An 18,548-nucleotide genomic window follows, 5' to 3' on the forward strand; every position below is an offset into this window, starting at 1 on the left:
TCACCGCGTTGGATACAGAATGTTTTATTGTTGGTGGAGGAGGTGAACGAGGACATTATTTCTATAAATGAGTCAAACACATAAAGGAATTATTTTTGAGATTAGTTTCCATGACTCCACAATCTTTCTGATGACATTATTAACGTTATATCGCTGCTCTTTCCCACTGTGGCTGCTTGTTAAATGATAAATCATCATGCTGCTGCTGCAGGTGTTCTGTTCAGGTCGACCGCACCGTGGATCGGGTCTAATTATCCTCGGGTCTGTTCACACCGGGTCTCTCTTTTTTAAGATAATTAATGAGTGCGAGGTTCGGGTAGGTTTTTCACGGGTCATTTTTGACCTGAAGACACTAAAACACAAGAGTCACACTATCAGCGTGTCGTAACTCCATATTTTTTTAGATTATCCTGACGTTTTTCAGTCCTCGTCCACCTTTACTCTGTGTAGAAACTCATCTGTTTGTGCTCTTCACAGACGAAACTTCCAAACGTCAAGGTGCCCTCGCTGCAAAGGGAAGTTTTCAGGATTTTAAAGAGACGAACCGTAAATTCTCAAGGACTAAAACGCCGCAGGAAAAGTCGTGAGATTCCTCCGAGACTCGTGGTTAATGATGTCAAAATACTGATCTTTCCCTCAGCAGACGAGGTGCGACATCTCAGATCCGACGCGCCTTTTGAAGTGCGAGGCAAATGTATTCCAAGCCGGGAGTGCAGGATACAAGCAGGGGAGCTTATTTACAGAGCATCTCACGCCGCCACACATCTGTGCCTCGTACTGTCGCTCCTCTCCATCGCTCTCCTGCGGATTCATGCGGCTTGTGCACGTGCGAGTGTGTGTTGGATTAATGAGTCCCTCCTGGTTGAATTCACCAATCTCTCTTTCTCCCTTCTTCCTGTCTGTTTCTCCCTCTCTGTCGCAGGCCCGGATCGTCCCCTCAGCTGTCACATGACGACACGCACACTCGGATCGAGCACTACGCCAACCGGTAACACACTATCTGCATTCAGCAGCAGCTTCCTCGCAGCGTCGACTCACAGTGTTGCGAACGGTAACCTTCCTCGCGCTCCACTTTTAGATTTCTCCCCCCCCCCGACCGCTACCCTCGGCCCTACGAGCGCCAAAGATAATAGCTCCTCCAGAGAGCTCTCCCAGACACCAGAAACATTTTGATTGATGTGACTTGGAATAATGAATTTGGAGAAAATGCTAAAGTGCAGCACACTTCCTGCATTGGGATGCCTGTCTTTACCCCCGCAGTGTTCACGCTGCCGTTAACTCACAGGGGATCGTTTGCCCTAATTCTTTGCTGACGCAGTTCTGGGGAACTTTCGGTCAACGTTCAGACGTGAAAAGCTGATCGTTAAAGAGATCTTTTATACATTTTCATAAATGAGAAGGTCATGTAGAAACTCAGGCATGTATACGTGACAGATGGACTTGAAGGGACTGTTCGCAACACAGTGAGTCTATTTTAGTAACGAAGTCTGAGCAATGTTATTAAAATGCCTTGATTAACACTGAAGATGTGGACCTACGCTTCAGGCACATGTCATATACAGTCTGTGGTTTAATATAGAGGCCAGTTGGTGTCCTATATCTTCTGAAGATGAGTTAAAGGTACAGGAAACGTCTTCCATGTCCACGTGAAGGTATACACCTGATGTACTGTGCAAAGCATATGCAGTATATACTATTAAATTGCTGTTTTCAGCACAGTGTAATGTAGTTTTCATTCATCTACAGTGTTTTTGTTAAAGGGTTACTCCACTAATTTTCCACATTAAAGTGTGTTGACAGGTCTTCTTGTGGAGCACTACTGCATATGTGAAAAAAATACTTTAAAGCCTCTCGTGGCTCCAGAGGAAGCTGAATGTAATCTGATGAATTGCCTCCAGTGATGTCACTCAGTGGCTAAATTGCATTGTGGGTAATGTAGGCAACAGGAAGAAGAATGCGTGGCATAATAAAGGCGATACCTCCGGTTTGGATCATTTGTTTTTAAACTGTCTGTGATGAATCCAACAGCGTTATGAGAGAGCAGCTTTTTCAAAACCTGGAGGCTACATTTCCCACAATGCAATGTGGATGATGAGTGACATCACTGGAGGCAATTTACTTAAATTATGTCACATATGCAGCAGTACTCCACAAGACTAATGTGAAAAATTGGTGGAGTTACCCTTTAAAAGTGCAATATGTAAGAGTTAACAACAACAAACAACAACACTCCCCTGGTGCTCTGATCTCCCAGTCCGGACCGCTAGATGCATAGCTAACTAGCTAAAAGTAGCTACTGTTAGCAGCAGTTAGCGGTTACTCTGGTGATATGCTGCCCCTTTTTGTTTGGACCCAATTCTTACATATTGCACCTTTAATCACACTTCCAGCATTCGTCCACTTGACAAAACACGAGCAAAACGTTTTAAATCTCAGCGTCTGAAGCAGAAATTAAAGGTATAGATGAGAAATACTGTAGATAAAATGTACGTAGAGACATGTTTGGTCAGAGTTTTGAGTTTCCTGTACCTCTAACAGTTAAAACAACTCATTCCAGATCAATACACCAGATATAAACAGCTGTATATGTCAGTGCTTTGAAAATGGTTTATGCACGATTGTTGATTATTTACAGATGTGGGATACCTTGACAAACAGCGTTCGAGTATCTTTTTATCACCCGGCATTTGCCATTTTATCTATAACTCAGTCTTTGCTTAAACACAATATCGCTGCAGGGCTTTTCAAAGAAAAACAGCACTTAAATGTAAAGTAAGAGCCAGCAGCGCTGTCGGTTTAAATGCTGAATGTGCTGAGAATGATTTTCCAATGAGTAATAGTGCACGTAAGGCTGAACTTAAATGTCAAGATATCCCTTTGCATACAGTAGAAACTGAATCTGTACTCATGATAAAGTGATGCATTGACTTTTTGGTGAATAAGCGCTCTGCAGTGAGAGGCCAGTATATGCATATGCTAATGCATCTGAGATGTTGCTTGCACCATCCGGCGCGCCAGCATGTGCGCTCGAAAAAAAACCTCATCAATACCTGGACCCCGACGAGAGTAGAAAAGCCATCGATATTGTTGTGGTGCCACACTGAGTCAATCAGAGCTTATTCACCAAAACATTTTCGGTGTTCCTTCAGTTTGCAGTGATCCTAACCGCTCCCAGAAAAAAAAAACCCACCGCTGAGGGACAAGAAGCAGTCAAATCAATCAAACAAAGAGTCAATCAAGCAGTCGATCAATCGGTCATTGAATCAGTCAGTCGGGCACTGTTGGCATCCCTCTGTGGAGTCAGCGTGAGGTCTGAGCCACAGGCCGAGGCTTTGATCCCTGCCAGAGAGTGTTTGACACCACTCACTGTTGCCTCGGGCTAACACACACACATACACACACACATCTATATATATATATAAACACACAGCAGCACACGCTGATGGACACACATGCTGAGTCACACTTCCCCCCTCCGGCCCTGTGCTCTCAGCCCCTGACTCGTCTAGATCTGGCGGATTCCAGATACCATCCAGCAGATTAAAGAAAGGTGGTAGGGCGAAGGAGTAACATAATTAAGCCTTGAGGGAGCCGATGGCCCCCAGATCACGAGGTTATCTCTTGTTTCTGTAGCAGCTTATGAGTACAAACACACCGACCTGGGCAGATGCCAGTCTGTCACAGTCCATCTGCTTAAACTCTCACTGCCAAGCGATGAGCCGTTTTTTTTTTTTCGTTTTTTTTATTTGAGCGCTGATAAAGCCCCAAAATCTCTGGGCAGACACTCCAACCACCAGGAAACTGATCTGATGGAGATAGCAACAGGGCAATTTAAATCTTTGGCTTTTCACTCACAGCTATTTTATCATGATAGATCTGATGGAGGAGCACAGCCGGGAGGTTTGTTTACAAGGCCCGTGCTAATGGCCCGAGTTGGTTTCTTCAAAGATAATACCAGGGTTTGTTTCCTTTTTAAAGGATCAGTTCAACCGTGTCACAAAAAACACATTTTCTCACTTACCTCGAGTTATAATTAGCCGCGTGTATAGTCGTTTATCTCCAGCGCCTCCACCTAAATCCCGCCCTTGCCGCCACCCTTAGTGATCACCTTACAGCGCTTTTTCAGCTTTAAAGGTGCAATATGTAAGAATCTACTCCAAACAAATGAGGGGCAGCATATCAAAGTAACCGCTAGCTGCTGCCAGCTGTAGCTGCCGTTAGCGAGTGAGCTCAGTTAGCCGTGCAGCTAGCAGTCAGGACTGGGAGTTTGAAGCGCCAGAGAAGTGTTGGTAGCACAGGATATTTGGACTGGGGCGGGGCTAGCTAGTTAGCATGTTTGACATGCATTGCAACACAATACAATACAAGATTGATAATACCTCAATTATGTCTCATTGTAGAGCCTTGGGGTTGTTAGCGTAGCTTAGCCTAAAAGCTGAGGCAAAGGGAAACGGCTAGCGTTGCTCACTCTAACTTCAAAAAGAGCCTTTAAAGTTCACTGACAAGTTGTATCTTGTTTGTACCAAAACTGAAGCGTTAGAACAAATATCTTCCAGTGTTAAGCTAGCTAGCTAGGTCTTTATGCTAGGCTAAGCTAATCAACTCCTCTTCAGCTCCAATGATGAAGCAGATTATATGTTGAACGACTCCTTTTAAAGAATACAAAACCAAACTCTAGTATTATTTTGAAAGAACCCAGTGTCCATTCACACTATCCCATGTTTTACCTTTTGCTCTTCTTCGCTAACGCAGCCTCTCTGCGTTTAGCACACGTTGCCATAATATTTTAAAAGTCTCCCACATCACATACAGTATCCCTGCAGTGTTTGAGACTAACGCACAAGAAATTTGACTCCAGTTAATCATTTAAAAAGGCATACACACAAGCGAGTCATAAAAACGAGAACCAAATAGCGGCATTAAGTGTTACAGTTCTGCCAACTACCACTTTAATAAGGCAGCTCTCGAGGCAATACAAGCCAACTTGTGTAAAAATCTGAAGAGGACACATACTGAGGGCGCAGCTTCAGTTTGTAGTGCAACAGTTGTAAACACGATAAAATAAAAGTGGCAAGGCAATAGACGGAGGGTTGCAGAGGGCTGCGGTGTGTGGGTGTCTTACATTTCATCTGTTCAGGGTAAACTGATAACAACATACGCCAAACACAGAGGAAACTCCAGCAGCCTCAACAACAACAACAAAAGAAAAACACAATGTCCTTTATTCCCGCCGCTGTTTGCTCGCAATTAGTGCAACCGGAGACAACAAGCCTCGTTTTCTTGCTGCAGCCGTTTCATCCGCTCACTCTTTGAAAAGCAGCTTCCACAGAGTCGGAGTTTAGAAGTTAAATAAGCCGTGACAGGACACACGGAGCCCGAGGAGCGTCTTCATCCCAATCTGTACAAAAGCCGCAATCGTCCTCGGTATTTTCCCTCTAGAATCTGCTAATTTGCTCGACCTTTTGGTTTTGGGACTGACTGCTCTGTTTCTTCCCCCTCCGCAGGTTAGCAGAAATGGAGAATCGTAATGGCTCTTATCTGAATGACAGTATCTCACCCAATGAGAGCATGTGAGAACCGCTTTTTGTTTGTTTGTTTTTGTTTTTGCCAACCTCCTCACCCACCGACTGGCTCGCTGTGTGCGTGTGAACTGGCTCTGTCTTTTTCTTTGTTTCCATTGGCTGGTTTGTGTTTATATGTCAGTGACTTTGTTTACATGTGATGAATATTCTGGATACAAGCTCATATAATTGTGTTTATCTTGTTTTTTGCGTCATTTCCCATACAAATATGTCCCTGTGTACCTGATATAAGCAGGTGATGTCAGTATGTCTGTATTGTCCTCTGGGATGATATTGTATCTGGGTGAATATATTTGGGATATAAAGCTCATATGTAGCTCTTAAACAAAATCCAAGCATCCCAAGTAATGAGAGTATTAGTCTTAGTGTTTACATTTATAACTGTATATTTGCTTTCTCTGATTCCCTTTTGTTAGAAATGTATTCACAGCAGTAAAAAAGAAATGTGATTTATTTTAAACAGGAAGTTTTTAATGGTACAGAGAGAGGAACAGAAGCTCCCGAAAATTTGGAGTCGGTCATTATCAAAAATCATTCGTCTAGCCTTACTCGAACATGAAATGCCGACACGCACCTCCGTTAAATATCTTGTACGCGACCGCTCACTCTTCAGGGATGAACTTCTGTAGCTGGTTAACATGTTAGCAAGCTGGGAACGCGCTAGTGCTAGTAAGCAGCTCACATTCATTCAATTAAAAAGTTATTAAAGGGGAAAAAGTTCTACAGTTGCAACAGATTTACTTCACAGACGGCGGTGAATCAATTGAAATTAATCAATTTAACAGCAAATTTTTATAGTTGTAAACGCTGCTGCTCCATTTCACATTTATATTTTATTATCCAGCAGGCAACATCTGTGTGAAGCTGCTGAAACCCCTGTAGCGTTTACTTTTTAACAGCCAGAGCCTCCAGATGATGTGAAACTCATAAACTGACGGGTGTAAACACGATTTATGAGTCCAGGATCATTTAGTGTGCGGTGGTACTCGTGTCCTGCAGCGCTCCAACTCTGCAACTTTACAACATAGAAATTCAATATTACGGAGAAAAGGTGTTGACATGGAGCGTTTGCGGGTTAAAACTAGTTTTAAATCATGACTGTCAAACAAAATGAGTTTAACGACATCGCTTTGGGCTCTGCTAACATGTAGTAGACCAACTAATGGTAATATATTAATGGGGTATTTGGGCGTAGGCTGTGAGAAACTGGATCCTACATTTCCCATAATGCAACTTGATAGCTTGATACCTTTTGTTGGACTGTTAAACGCCCACACATGTCAAACTCCAAACCCCCATTTTGTAATAAAGGCTTCTGGTGTTCCCATTTTAAGAAAAAAATTGAGATCTCAAATGTTGCCAGAGGAAAAAAGCTTTTTTCTTCTTCTGTAAATATTTATCGCTGCATCACATCAGTTTTAAACCCCCCAAAAAAATAACAACGTACAGTCACGGAGTGTGTGCTGATTTCTTTCAATTACAGATTTCTCATCCGCATAATAAAATTACAAGCGCTGTCACTGATTTAGTTTGAAAATCTGACTGTAATCCCACAGATGCACGCAGCAGACAGTCGCTGGACACATTCGAAAACAAGAATTAAAGTAAACGTGGATGCTATATTTAGTCTGGGTGCCAGACAAATTTCCCCTCAGGCACAATAGCGCTGAAAGTTTGTCAAGTGTAATAGATGCACACGAACACAACCTGCAAAGATAAGCCTGTAATTAAAATTGCAAAAGGTTAAAGAGTGGCTGCAGTGTAACACATCAACATAACACGCAGCACGAAAAGATGAAGCGGAAAGCGACTCGAGGCTATTTTAGACCAGCGCTGAGTGCTACACACTCCACCCATAATGAGTTTTACTTTCAACTCAGCAGTCATCTTAACGGGGATTTGTTGTTTTTCAAACCGCTCGTCTGCAGCTCCTTTAGCATTCAGACAGGGAGATTGGCCGAGCTGAAAGCGGCGCGGCGAACGCAGCAGCATCTAAATACCTGGCCTAATTAAAACCCCCCCCCGAAACACCGCGGGCCGAGCGTGTGATCGGTCAGAGTTGGCAGAGCGTGGCCAATCCAATCGCTCCGAAAAACATCCGGCGTAGCAAACAGAGTGGAGGACGAGTGTGTTGTGAAGACGGCGGCTCTGGCCCTCTCTCTGTCCCCGCTGTGGCTCTAGATTCTTCTTCTGTGGTGCAGTCCTGATCCACCGCTGCTGTCTCATTCACTTGCTGATTTTTCTTTTTCTCCATTTTCCTCTCTGTGTGTGTATGTATGTGTGTGTGTGTGTGCATGTTCCTTGTAAATGTGTGTGTATGTGTCCGCCCATCACTGTCGGGCGTGCGTGTGTGTGTTTGCAGCGATGACGAGCACATGTTGATCCAGCACTACTGCCAGTCTCTGAACCAAGGCTCTCCTCTCAGCCAGCCCCGCAGCCCCGCCCAGATCCTCATCTCCATGGAGACGGAGGAGAAGGGAGAGCTGGAGAGGGTCCTCAACGACCTGGAGCAGGAGAACAGGTCAGTGAGCGGACCCGGCTTTTCTGTTATCATCTTCTTCAACTTCAACAGGTTGCAGCGTCCTGATTCTGCACTAATATCAGATATCTTACATCAAACATAGATCACGTCAGAGTTTAAACAGTTTTCTAAAGGAAAAATGTTCAAATATTTCATATGTTGTTAGCAGCGTTTAAAGAAATTACTTTAAATTTGCATCCGTACCAGAACAGCTACGGCGGACTCCATCGACTCTTTACAAGTGTTGCCTCTGGCTTTGTCTTATTTCAGGTGCACACTTGGATTTATGTGAATATCTGACCGAGTTTAAACGGCTCTGAAAATATATATCATTAAAATAACACAACTCTTCAACCCCTGTAAAAAATCACTTTGTAAGGGCAGCCAAGTACCAGTGTCCTCTTCTCCTTCCTTGTGTTTAATCAATCCTATAATGCAAATGTCCGAGAATATCGATAAATAAAGACTTTGGCTGTCAACTGCAAATATTAACACCTTTAGCAGACACAGTCTGTGTTTTATGTTCCTCCTTATATACTTCCTCCTCTCAGTCCTCACTTTGTTCATCCCAACATGGAGATTTCGTTGAAACTTGGGGTAAAAAGATAAAAAGAAAAAGATAAGATGAAAAGCAGCTGGACTAGACTGGATTAACTCCTGTGATGTTTTCGCTGCAGGAAGCTACAGTCCGAGTACGACCGTCTGAAGAAGGCCCACGACAGGAAGGGCCTCTCCCCGCTGCCGTCGCCCCCGGAGATGCTCCCGGTGTCGCCGCAGAGCGCTCGCGACGCCGAGCTCATCGCTGAGGCCAAACTGCTGCGGCAGCACAAAGGACGCCTGGAGGCGCGGATGCAGATCCTGGAGGACCACAACAAACAACTGGAGTCTCAACTGCACCGGCTCAGACAGCTGCTGGAGCAGGTACGCGAACACACACTCATTACACCGACTGCACCCAAATTAGCCGACATACCTCAGCTTTATCTGGACCCATATCATGTCGTACCCAGAGGCAGACTGAGGTGGTCACGGCCCCCTTTGCGGAGGGTCTCCTGTCACAACATATTAAAGAGAATTTAATAATTCAACAAAACATTTCAAGCATTAGCCTGCTGGAAATATGATGCAGCACAAGTACGTGTGCAGAACAAAATACAGCAACAAACGTAATGTCCTCTTCAGTCATGGTTTATCAACACCCAACTGAAGAATCGCCACCATCTCCTAATACGACAGGTCGCTAATTCTTACATATTGCACCTTCAAAGATGGATTTGAATTTCAAACGGAGGAGGGCGTGTCCCCATAGCACAACACAACATCTGCTCTCAAAAAGGCCCCTTGAGCAAGGCAGCGAACTCTCGTCCATGAAGTGACGGACAGCAGAGGACCCACTTAGCGTCCCGGATTAATAAAACAAAGTTGATGTGAAGTTTCCCACCAGTGAGTTCAGACCGGAGCAGCTTCCTCCACGCTGTCTGAGTGCCAGTATCAGCTGACACACAGGATCAGACACACACACACACACACTTCACTTCCCTTTTGACTCCTCTAATTAAGCTGTGCGCCGCTGCTGCCAATTTGTTGTGTGTCTAATGTGTGTGTGTGTGCGTGTGTGTGTGTCTCAGACGGATTCCAAGGTGAACGGCACAGCTCTGTCCTCTCCTTCCACCTCCTCCCAGCGCTCCGACTCCTCCCTCCCTCTGCTCCGCGTGGCCGCCAGCCAGACTACTGATACAATGGGTAAGAACACACACACACACACACACACACAGACACACACACACACTCCCACTTATATCCTTTAATTTGCATCCACCCTTTGAAAAGCACGGAGGATATAAATAGAGACGTCTGATTTCACAGCTTGTAGAGACCATGCTGTTATTGTTCTACACCGGACTACCATGCACTGTTAGTCATATTTGAGTGTGTGCGTGTGTGTGTGTGTGTGTGTGTGTGTGTTATTCACACTTCCCTACGACATAAACAATGTGACTTGGCATTATTTGTCAGCCAGCCGCTCTTGAATGTGGAAAAACTTCGTCTCCTTCCTGTTGCAGGTGAAGACGAGCTGTCCAGCCCTTCCCAAGATGCATCTGGGCTGGAGGAAGTGATGGAGCAGCTCAACAATTCTTTCCCTCATAGCCAGGGTACGACACGCCGACACCGACAACTCGTCTCGCATAACAACTTCCAGTCTTTTGTGGAAAAATCAGATACAAACCAAATATTTCACTCCTGTTTTTTTCCCTGAAATATAAAAAAAATGTTTTTAAGTGAAGCTCTCCTCAAGGCGTTCAGAGGAAATGGAAAAGTTTGCAGCTTTGATCTCATTAAAAGTGTATCTCAGCTAATTAGCAGAGAGGTACCTATTATGAGCATTTCTAGGTAACTGTAGCCTAAAGTGATGTGAAAGATACAGGTCTGAAACCTCCGGCTGGTCGGGGGAAACTAATGAGATGTGTCCTCTGCTCACACCACCAGTTTTACTCACAGGATCTGAGCTTCATCAGACGCAAAGCAGCTCTAATAAACATGACGTAAAACACACCGATCAGCCATTTTTGTACTTTTTTTAAAGTGGAAAATGGAAAAAGAAACATAGTATAACAAAAATGAAAAGAAGAAAATAAATAAGTAATGCTGTAAGCCTTCACACATCTTTCTTTCCCTCTATTACCCAAAAAGGCTGATTATTTCCTTTTATCTCTTCTTTCCTCTTTTCTTTTCTTCCTTTCCTCTTTTTCTCCTCGAGCCAGGAGGGAGAAGGGGACACCCATGAGAGGTTAGTGGCTCAACTTTCTGTCTCTCACCCTTCTCATCTCGTTTCCCCACCCCTAAAGAGTGTTTATGCTGCATGCGAGTACCATGATCACGCCACGTTGAGCCCCTACAAGAACACGGAGTGACTGTCTTGAGAGAAAACCTAATAATTGGCTTAATAATGAGGCTGAAACAAAACGGAGACATTGTGGCCGAGTGGAGACGTCATGGTGCGGTGATGCAGTGTGAAAAAACAACAAATATCTCCTCCCTCCCTCTTCGCTTGTTTAATTTCCTTTCCCCTTTGCTGTCCTCTGTCACACTGCTGTTAGTCACAGTAGGGAGTCATAGCTGTGATGTGTGTGTGCATAGTTCATCCCTATATTGCATGTAGATTTGGCATGAGATGTGATCATGTCGATTCACAATGTGGGGTTCACAGAAAGATTCAACTACAGTTTAATTTGATAAAAGTTGACAGCAAGGTTAACTCAGCTTCTGCAGAAGAGATATAATGGAGGGCAGTACATTTCATCATAGTTCTTGTTTTCAAACTCTTCTTCATAGTTTTCATTGATGAAATTGCAACTGGCTATAGGGGAAGTTATTATGGTCACTCCCCACTCCCTGTTGTTCTGACCTCGGTACTTAATTTTGGGGAGTGATGAAGTCAGAGCCAGTTTTGCCAACCATAGAGCAGCAGACTGTAATCTTTTATTTGTCAGGTAGTGAAAAAACAAATATTTGGTACAGAAAAGGCTCATAACAGACTTAATTTGTCATTCCTATTGATTAAAACCTTAATTTTAATTTACTATATATATACTACAGTAATTAATTAATCAAATATATTTGAAGATATCGAGATATCCTGACTTTTTTCCCTGAGTATGTAGTTTTGATCTTGTTTTTGAACATTGTTCTTTTACTACTAGCTAGGCTGGCAAGTTATTATGGTCACTCCCTGTGCTGAGCTAGGTGCTTCATTTTGGGGAGTGACGAAGTCAGAGCCGAGACGTCAAATATCAACCCTGTACATATTGAACATCAGTATCGCAGATTGAAACAAGGCTGTCCTCACTAGAGTATATAAAATTGTTTCGACCACACAAAAAACACTACTAGGGCTTGGGGGGCGTGGCTCTGTGAATGGAGAAATTGGTCGGCCAGCCACTTTGGTCCAAACTGAAATAACTTAATAACTGTCCAATAGATTGACATGAAATCTGGTTCACACTGTTCATGTTCCCCTCAGGGTGAACGAACCCCTACCTGCTAAACAGCATGTTAGCATTCATTGTGAGCATGTTGCCTTGCTAGCATTAGCATTAACTCAATGCAGTGCTCATGTACAGCCTCACAGAGCAGCTAGCATGGCTGTAGACTCCTAGACTTGGTCTTGTGTGCACCTTTCACTCTGTCACCATTAGCGAGTGTGTGCTGTCTGAGTATTTTTTTTTTCATCTCTCTCCAGGTCGCAGTATTGGCAGTTTGTTCCACATGGCCGATGATCTGGGCCGAGCCATGGAGTCACTGGTCAGCGTGATGACAGACGAGCAGAGCGCCGGACAGCACGAGGCCCTGCCCTTCTGATCCCGCCCTCCCCTCAACCTTCATCCCCCGTCTCCTCGCCCTCCTCCCCTCCCCTCCCCTCCCCTCCCCTCCCTACCTGTCGCATGCTTTTCTAGTCAAAACAACTGGATTGGAAACACAGTTTACAAAGAGAATATATAACGTCTATTTTTGTGAAGGATTGCGGTTCAAAGCAACGACGCGTACAAAAAAAAAAACAAACAAAAGAAAAACATTATAACTTGTAGATTTCAGTAGTTTCTTAAAACGTCCTGAAGTTGTTTTATTATTAACAGAGGCTGGTTTTTAAACTTCTATGCAATTGTATAAAAACAAGAGTGGGGTCGGGAGGGGAGGGGTCGTCAAAGAGAGATGAGATACAAATAAGTGTGTTCAGTGTGGTCGAATATTTGCCATCTCTTTGTAATCGGGGAAACAGCTAAAGCATTTCAGACATTTGTATCAAAAAAAGAATGATTGTAAACATAAGGGTGCTTTCTAAGAGGAAAATGTCTTTCTATAACAGCGTACACTACTGTCAAGGTAATGCAGGCATCCTGGATCTTTACAGTACGTTGTCTGTGAGACTGTGTGTGTGTGTGTGTGTATGTGTGTGAGAGTTTGTCTGTGTGTGTGTGTGTGTGTGTGTGTGTGTCTGTGTGTGTGTGGTGGTGCCTAATATCCACATTACATTACAGCTTTTTTTTTTTTTTGGCTTTGGCTGACAAACGCCACGTTATATTTGAATTCTTCATTCATCCGCTCATCCGTCCGTCCGCCCATCCATCAGTTTCTCCATCTTCCCTGTTATTAACATCTCTATGGCAACAGTTTTTACCATCCCTGTATTTGCTTTTCAGCGCCGTGTACTGTGTGCTGCGAGAGGCCCGGTTCAGAACTGAGACAATTCAGCAAGGTCGCGTCAAAATCCGGAAATAATTAGGGCATAATTGGGCCTCATTCGGATTCCACTTTATGATAATCAACTTAATTAGTGGAAATGAAAAACGGCAGACTCTTTATAGTACATTAAACAAGTATTTGACACTAGAAAGGCTCACTGTGCAATATCCTGCATTTATCATCCCTATTGATCAAAGTACTAATTTTATTTACCTTTTATAAAATGGTAATTAATGAATTAAATATATTCAGCCCTAGATATCTTGACTTTTTGCTCCTAGTAAGGGTAAAATGTTAAAAACATTGGATCCTACCTTTCCCACAATGCAACTTCAAAGCATCTTTCAGTAAACCCTAGGTGCTCATGTCTTTGAATTCCATGCGTCCATTTTAAAGCGCAAAGAACTTGAAAATAAGTTTTTAAGAGTCCGAGCATAAACATTTGTTGTATTAAAGATGATCTCATCTAAAATTCAGTTATTTAAGTTGCATTAATCCTCAGTTCTGCATCGGGCCTCGACAGAATCCTCCAGAAAGAACGTTTTTTAAGACAAAATGTCCTGATTATTGCACTGGTGTCACTAAGATGCTTTTCGAGTGTCTTTTTTACGGCCTGTTGACCACACACAGTACACTGTGCATCGGTTTGTACTGTAAGAAGAATGTTATTTTAATGAAATCTGAGCACTACAGTGTCACAAGGCTGCTAGTTGAGATTGTTTCTGAAGAATTCTTCTGATTTTAAACGGAGAAATATTTGAGTTTTAGGAAAGCCCAGTAACGTTAAGCTCTACCTCGTGTGAAGTCCGGTCCGGAGGCAATTTTTCTCTACTGTACTCGATCCCTCACTCCTCTCAGATTATCGATTATTATTAATTGATTATTGCTGGCTGATTGAGTCACGTCAGATGTCCTATAAATATATATAACGCTCCGTACATGTTCTACTGCACTGTAGGAGCCTCCGATCTGAATGTTCGGATGCATTCACTGCATTTCTCATCTCTGTCAGAGATTTATACGACTCGCGTATCAAAAACGAGCATTTTACACAAATCAGATGAACCCGTGTGCACTACTGTCATACCTGGAACATACTAGACATTTGTTTTTCTGTGTGGAGGATGCGTTTATTCTAGCAGATTCGTCTTCGGTTAAAGAGCTATTTTGTTTTGTGCTGTGTGAGGTGTTACGATATTAGCATGTGTGACTAAATAAACTCCATCCTTATTTAATGTGTAACCACTCAGAGAAGTCCGTGGTGAGCATCGCGGCGTTATACACTTGTGTGTGTGTGTGTGTGTGTGTGTGTTTATGGCGTCATATACTTTCAGCATGATCCAAAAGTTTTTGTTTCTGTTTTGATCCAGACACTGAATTTGATTTTCTTTGTTTTTCATTTCTAACGTTTGTTTCATTCTCACATCATTTTTCAAAATAACGCGTCAATACTTCACAACATATCAGATTCCACCAAATATATGCCTTACTACTGTATTATAAAATGCTTTACTGTATATCAATAAAGCACGCAGTTATGTTGATTTGACTCGCCTCTTTGATTTGCTCTTTATTGTGTTTATTTTAGAAAAAGTGCACATATAAACTTTTATTTTGAAAAGCTGGTTATGTACAAAAAGCAAAACAACCATTATCTTACTATTTAGATATCAGTGAGGTGAGATGTCTGCACAGAGCCCAAAGTAAACTGAACACCCGCCCTGCTGCCGTCTGCCAAGAGATACAGAAGTATCCGCTGCCACACCACCAGACTACACAGCAGCTTCGCTCCTCAGGCCTCTCATCCTCTCTCATCTCATCGTACAGCTCCTGATGTTAAATAAAATGCGCAATTTGTTTCAGCAGAGCATGAAACGTTACAGGTGAGTTTGAAAGACAGTAAATAACAACACATATTAGAATATTTCTAAATATAGAAACTTTTATAGAAATGTTTCGTCTGCAGGTTGACTCCTGACTTCTTTGACTTCCAAAACCAAACAGTTTATTGGACATCTTCAGATGAATCTTCTTGCATGTGTCAATGTATTGAAGTATGCAAGCAGTGGCTACAATGACTGATGTGTAGTCTTTATCATGACGAGCTGTGTGTGAAGAGTGTTTGCTCTAGTGATCCTCCAGCGCTTAGTGTGTTGACCGGAGGCTCCACAGTCCTTTCCATATTCCCGTCAGAGTGTGTCGGAACAACCTCATCCTGTACGCGTACACGATCGGGTTGAGGGCCGAGTTGGCGTGGGAGAGCATGATGGCCGCTAGTGTGAGCCACATGGGCACCTTACACTGTGGACAGAGCAGCAGGATGCTGTTAATGACGTGGATGGGCATCCAGCACACCATGAAGAGAAACAGGACCAGGATGAGGGAGGTGGCTTTACGGAGCTCCTGAAAGTTGGATTTTGCCTTGGTGGACTCTCCTGGATGAAGGTCAGCGGGGGCAGAACTGCTGATGGATCCAGCTGTGGAGACCCTGGGTCCTGTCTTTGTGAAGACAACAGTAGTCTCAGTGTCAATAAGAGAACCGATGCCGGACTCTTTTCTCGCCCCCATGTCTGCGCCACCTCCAGTCGTTCCCACAGCGGCTTCGCTCCCACTGTCAACCATCCCGGAGCTCCCACTACCAACAACTGTCACCTCACTAACGGACGTCCCCCTGACCAGGTTGATGCGTCTGATTTGGTGTAGGACAGTGAGGAAGATGTGTCCGTAGATGAAGATCATGGCCACCAGCGGCACCAGGAAGCAGCAGAAGAAGTTGAAGTAGACCAAGTAGGTCATGTCCACCACACAGGTGAAGATACAGTAGCTGGAAGATCAAGGAGGCATATATATTATGTTATATTACATTAATTCATACATTCATCCTTGGATTTTCTTGCAGTCTCGTTACCATTCCCTCTTTTATTTACTCAGTCTATCATCTATCCTCCCTCCTCATCCTCTTACTTGGAGTCTGCTGATTGTCTGTGTGGGTCCATGAGGGGCACAGACCCGGAGACGGCCGCCAGGCACCAGGTGACCAGCAGGGCCAGGTTGGCGTTCCTGGGGCTCATGACGCGCTCGTACTGGAAGGGCAAGAGGATGGCCATGTATCGCTCCGCTGCCACCGCCAACATACTCAGGATGGAGCTCTGGAAGAGAATCGACCATTTTTCTAAGAAGTCGTACAAGATGTTTAGCATAGATTCAATCACTAGAGCCTCCAGGTAAACATTCCTACCTGTGTGAGCACCATCAGCATGCTGAGCAGCACCAGGCAGAGGGGCATGTTGTGGCGAGGTTGACCCAGGTCTGTCAGCACTGCACAGGGGATGCCCACCAATCCCACCAGGATGTCCGCCACTGCCAGCGACACCTTCACACACAAGCAGAGTTTAGACCTCTGTGAAGACAAGAATCCCACATTTCAGATAAAAACTGATTCCCTCACCAGGAAGTAGTTGGTGACGGTGCGAAGCTTCTTGTTGCGGATGACGGCCAGACAAACCAGGAAGTTGCCTATGATGGCCAGCATGGCGATGATGAGCTCAGTGGCGATGTAGATCCCTTTAAAGCGAGGTAGGTATCCAGACGGCATCGATGCCGAACAGCTACCACTCGCATTCATGATCCCACAGTCCTGGAAAACCTGGAAGAGACTGTGAGAAAGTCGAGTATTACAGCTTTAAATAACCAAGTTGTAAAAGAAACATGCAAGAGGTGAGCAAATCATCCACTTAATGTGTCCACTGCTTCTCAGAGAGGTGTTTCTATCTTTTATACTGAGAGAACAGGCTGGATTTAGCTGAAGAGAACAAGAGATATGACGGGACGGAGGAACAGTGGTTGTTATGAAGCTCAGTCTGAGGCCTTTGTGCCGACCTACTGAGTGGTGAAAATTGTTCCTGATAAGGGACAAAAACAACAAACACACAACCCAAGTGTCCACCGGTTACACTCAGAGATAGAGAATCAAACCTGCTGCCTGTGGCTGCGCACACATGAGGACAGACTCACAACAAATCAACAGCAGCAGGTGTAAATTAACTTCATGTCGCTGCATTTCATCTCTGCATTTGTGCGTGAGTGATTAGGGACCGTCCACAAATTATTTGATAGTCCAGGTGAGGTCAACGTTATGTTTGACCTTTTTATTAAGGGTTATGTCCCACCTAATATCTCAACTCAACCATGATTTAAGGTTAAAATGTTTGGTTTTTTTGGCACATTAGAGGAGGAATTGGTGCTGAACATGCATGATGTTTATTTAGAGCTGAAACAATGACTCGATTGATCAATTAGCTGATCCGCAGGAAATTAATCAGCAACTTTGTTGATCGTCACACCAGCAAAATTGCAAATTATCCAGCTAGCTAGCGACTTCCAGATTCTAAAATGATAGCAGTTGCTACTTTTCTTTGTTTTATATGATTTTCTATTGAGCATCTTTAGCTTCTCGAGTGTTGGTCGGGCAAAACTAGACATTTTAAGATGTAAACTTGGACTCAACAGATCAACTTATCAAGAAAATAATTTTGAGTTGCTGCCCTAATTATATAACTTTATTTATTTAACCTCTTGAGGAGCCGCCATTGTTATTTTTAATCAGTCGCCGTTCTTTATGGAAGGCTAGGCAATTTATTAACATCATGCAAACAAGTTGTCAACGTGTTGTCTGTTATTCACACATCAACAATGTTAATTTTACCATTATTCAGTTAGAATGCAGATTAAAGACAAAGTGAGAGTTAACGATGATCCCTACTCTCTATAAAGATCATCTTCTTTGGCTCAAAACTGACATATTGTCTCGACTATAGTGACTAGAAAATGAAATGTTTTTCACATTTTGATGTATCTTGCCTTCAAATTTTGGAAGAAGAGGGTGAAATTTAATATAATTCTGGCTGTAGGACTCTCCCCAAACATCGGACTACACTCTCTTCAGCAAAAAGATAAAATACAAATTGCAATGCAGTTAATGCAAAATGCTGTTCAGACCATCCTAATAATTCTCATACAGTCCCTTAGAGAAAAAAACAAAACAAAACAAGGACAAATAGAGCGTAATAAGGCTCTATAAACAGATATCAACAAGACAATTTCCTGCATAATTATTGTTTCATTGGTGGATAAAGTAGTTTAAGCTTGGATCACGATGCGTACTCACCTGTGCTAGGCTTCAGGTGCAGTCATCACACAGTTTG

At 43.5% G+C, this 18,548-nt stretch overlaps 2 protein-coding genes across 5 annotated transcripts in view; one reads left to right on the plus strand and one right to left on the minus strand.

The window, feature by feature from the left end:
• Positions 1–14,888, plus strand: part of dmd (dystrophin) — a 169,539-nt gene extending 154,651 nt beyond the window's left edge. For all 4 annotated transcript variants that reach the window (XM_073462661.1, XM_073462659.1, XM_073462660.1 and 1 more), the window contains 7 exons: positions 923–988; positions 5,505–5,570; positions 7,945–8,103; positions 8,781–9,024; positions 9,732–9,846; positions 10,167–10,256; positions 12,344–14,888. In XM_073462661.1, the coding sequence (XP_073318762.1) occupies positions 923–988; positions 5,505–5,570; positions 7,945–8,103; positions 8,781–9,024; positions 9,732–9,846; positions 10,167–10,256; positions 12,344–12,462 (859 nt within the window). In that variant the 3' untranslated portion in view covers positions 12,463–14,888. The remainder of the gene's footprint in view (positions 1–922; positions 989–5,504; positions 5,571–7,944; positions 8,104–8,780; positions 9,025–9,731; positions 9,847–10,166; positions 10,257–12,343) is intronic.
• A 472-nt stretch (positions 14,889–15,360) lies between these two features.
• LOC140992321 (adenosine receptor A1-like) lies at positions 15,361–17,331 on the minus strand. Its single transcript, XM_073462627.1, has 5 exons — positions 17,320–17,331; positions 16,793–16,990; positions 16,583–16,717; positions 16,309–16,493; positions 15,361–16,168 (listed from the first exon to the last, which is right to left on the minus strand). The coding sequence occupies exons 2-5, from the start codon at positions 16,967–16,969 to the stop codon at positions 15,490–15,492; spliced, it is 1,176 nt and encodes a 391-aa protein (XP_073318728.1). The 5' UTR covers positions 16,970–16,990; positions 17,320–17,331; the 3' UTR covers positions 15,361–15,489.
• Positions 17,332–18,548: the final 1,217 nt, after the last annotated feature.

This window comes from Pagrus major, chromosome 24 (genome assembly GCF_040436345.1).
Source record: "Pagrus major chromosome 24, Pma_NU_1.0".
NCBI classification, from domain to species: Eukaryota; Metazoa; Chordata; class Actinopteri; order Spariformes; family Sparidae; genus Pagrus; species Pagrus major.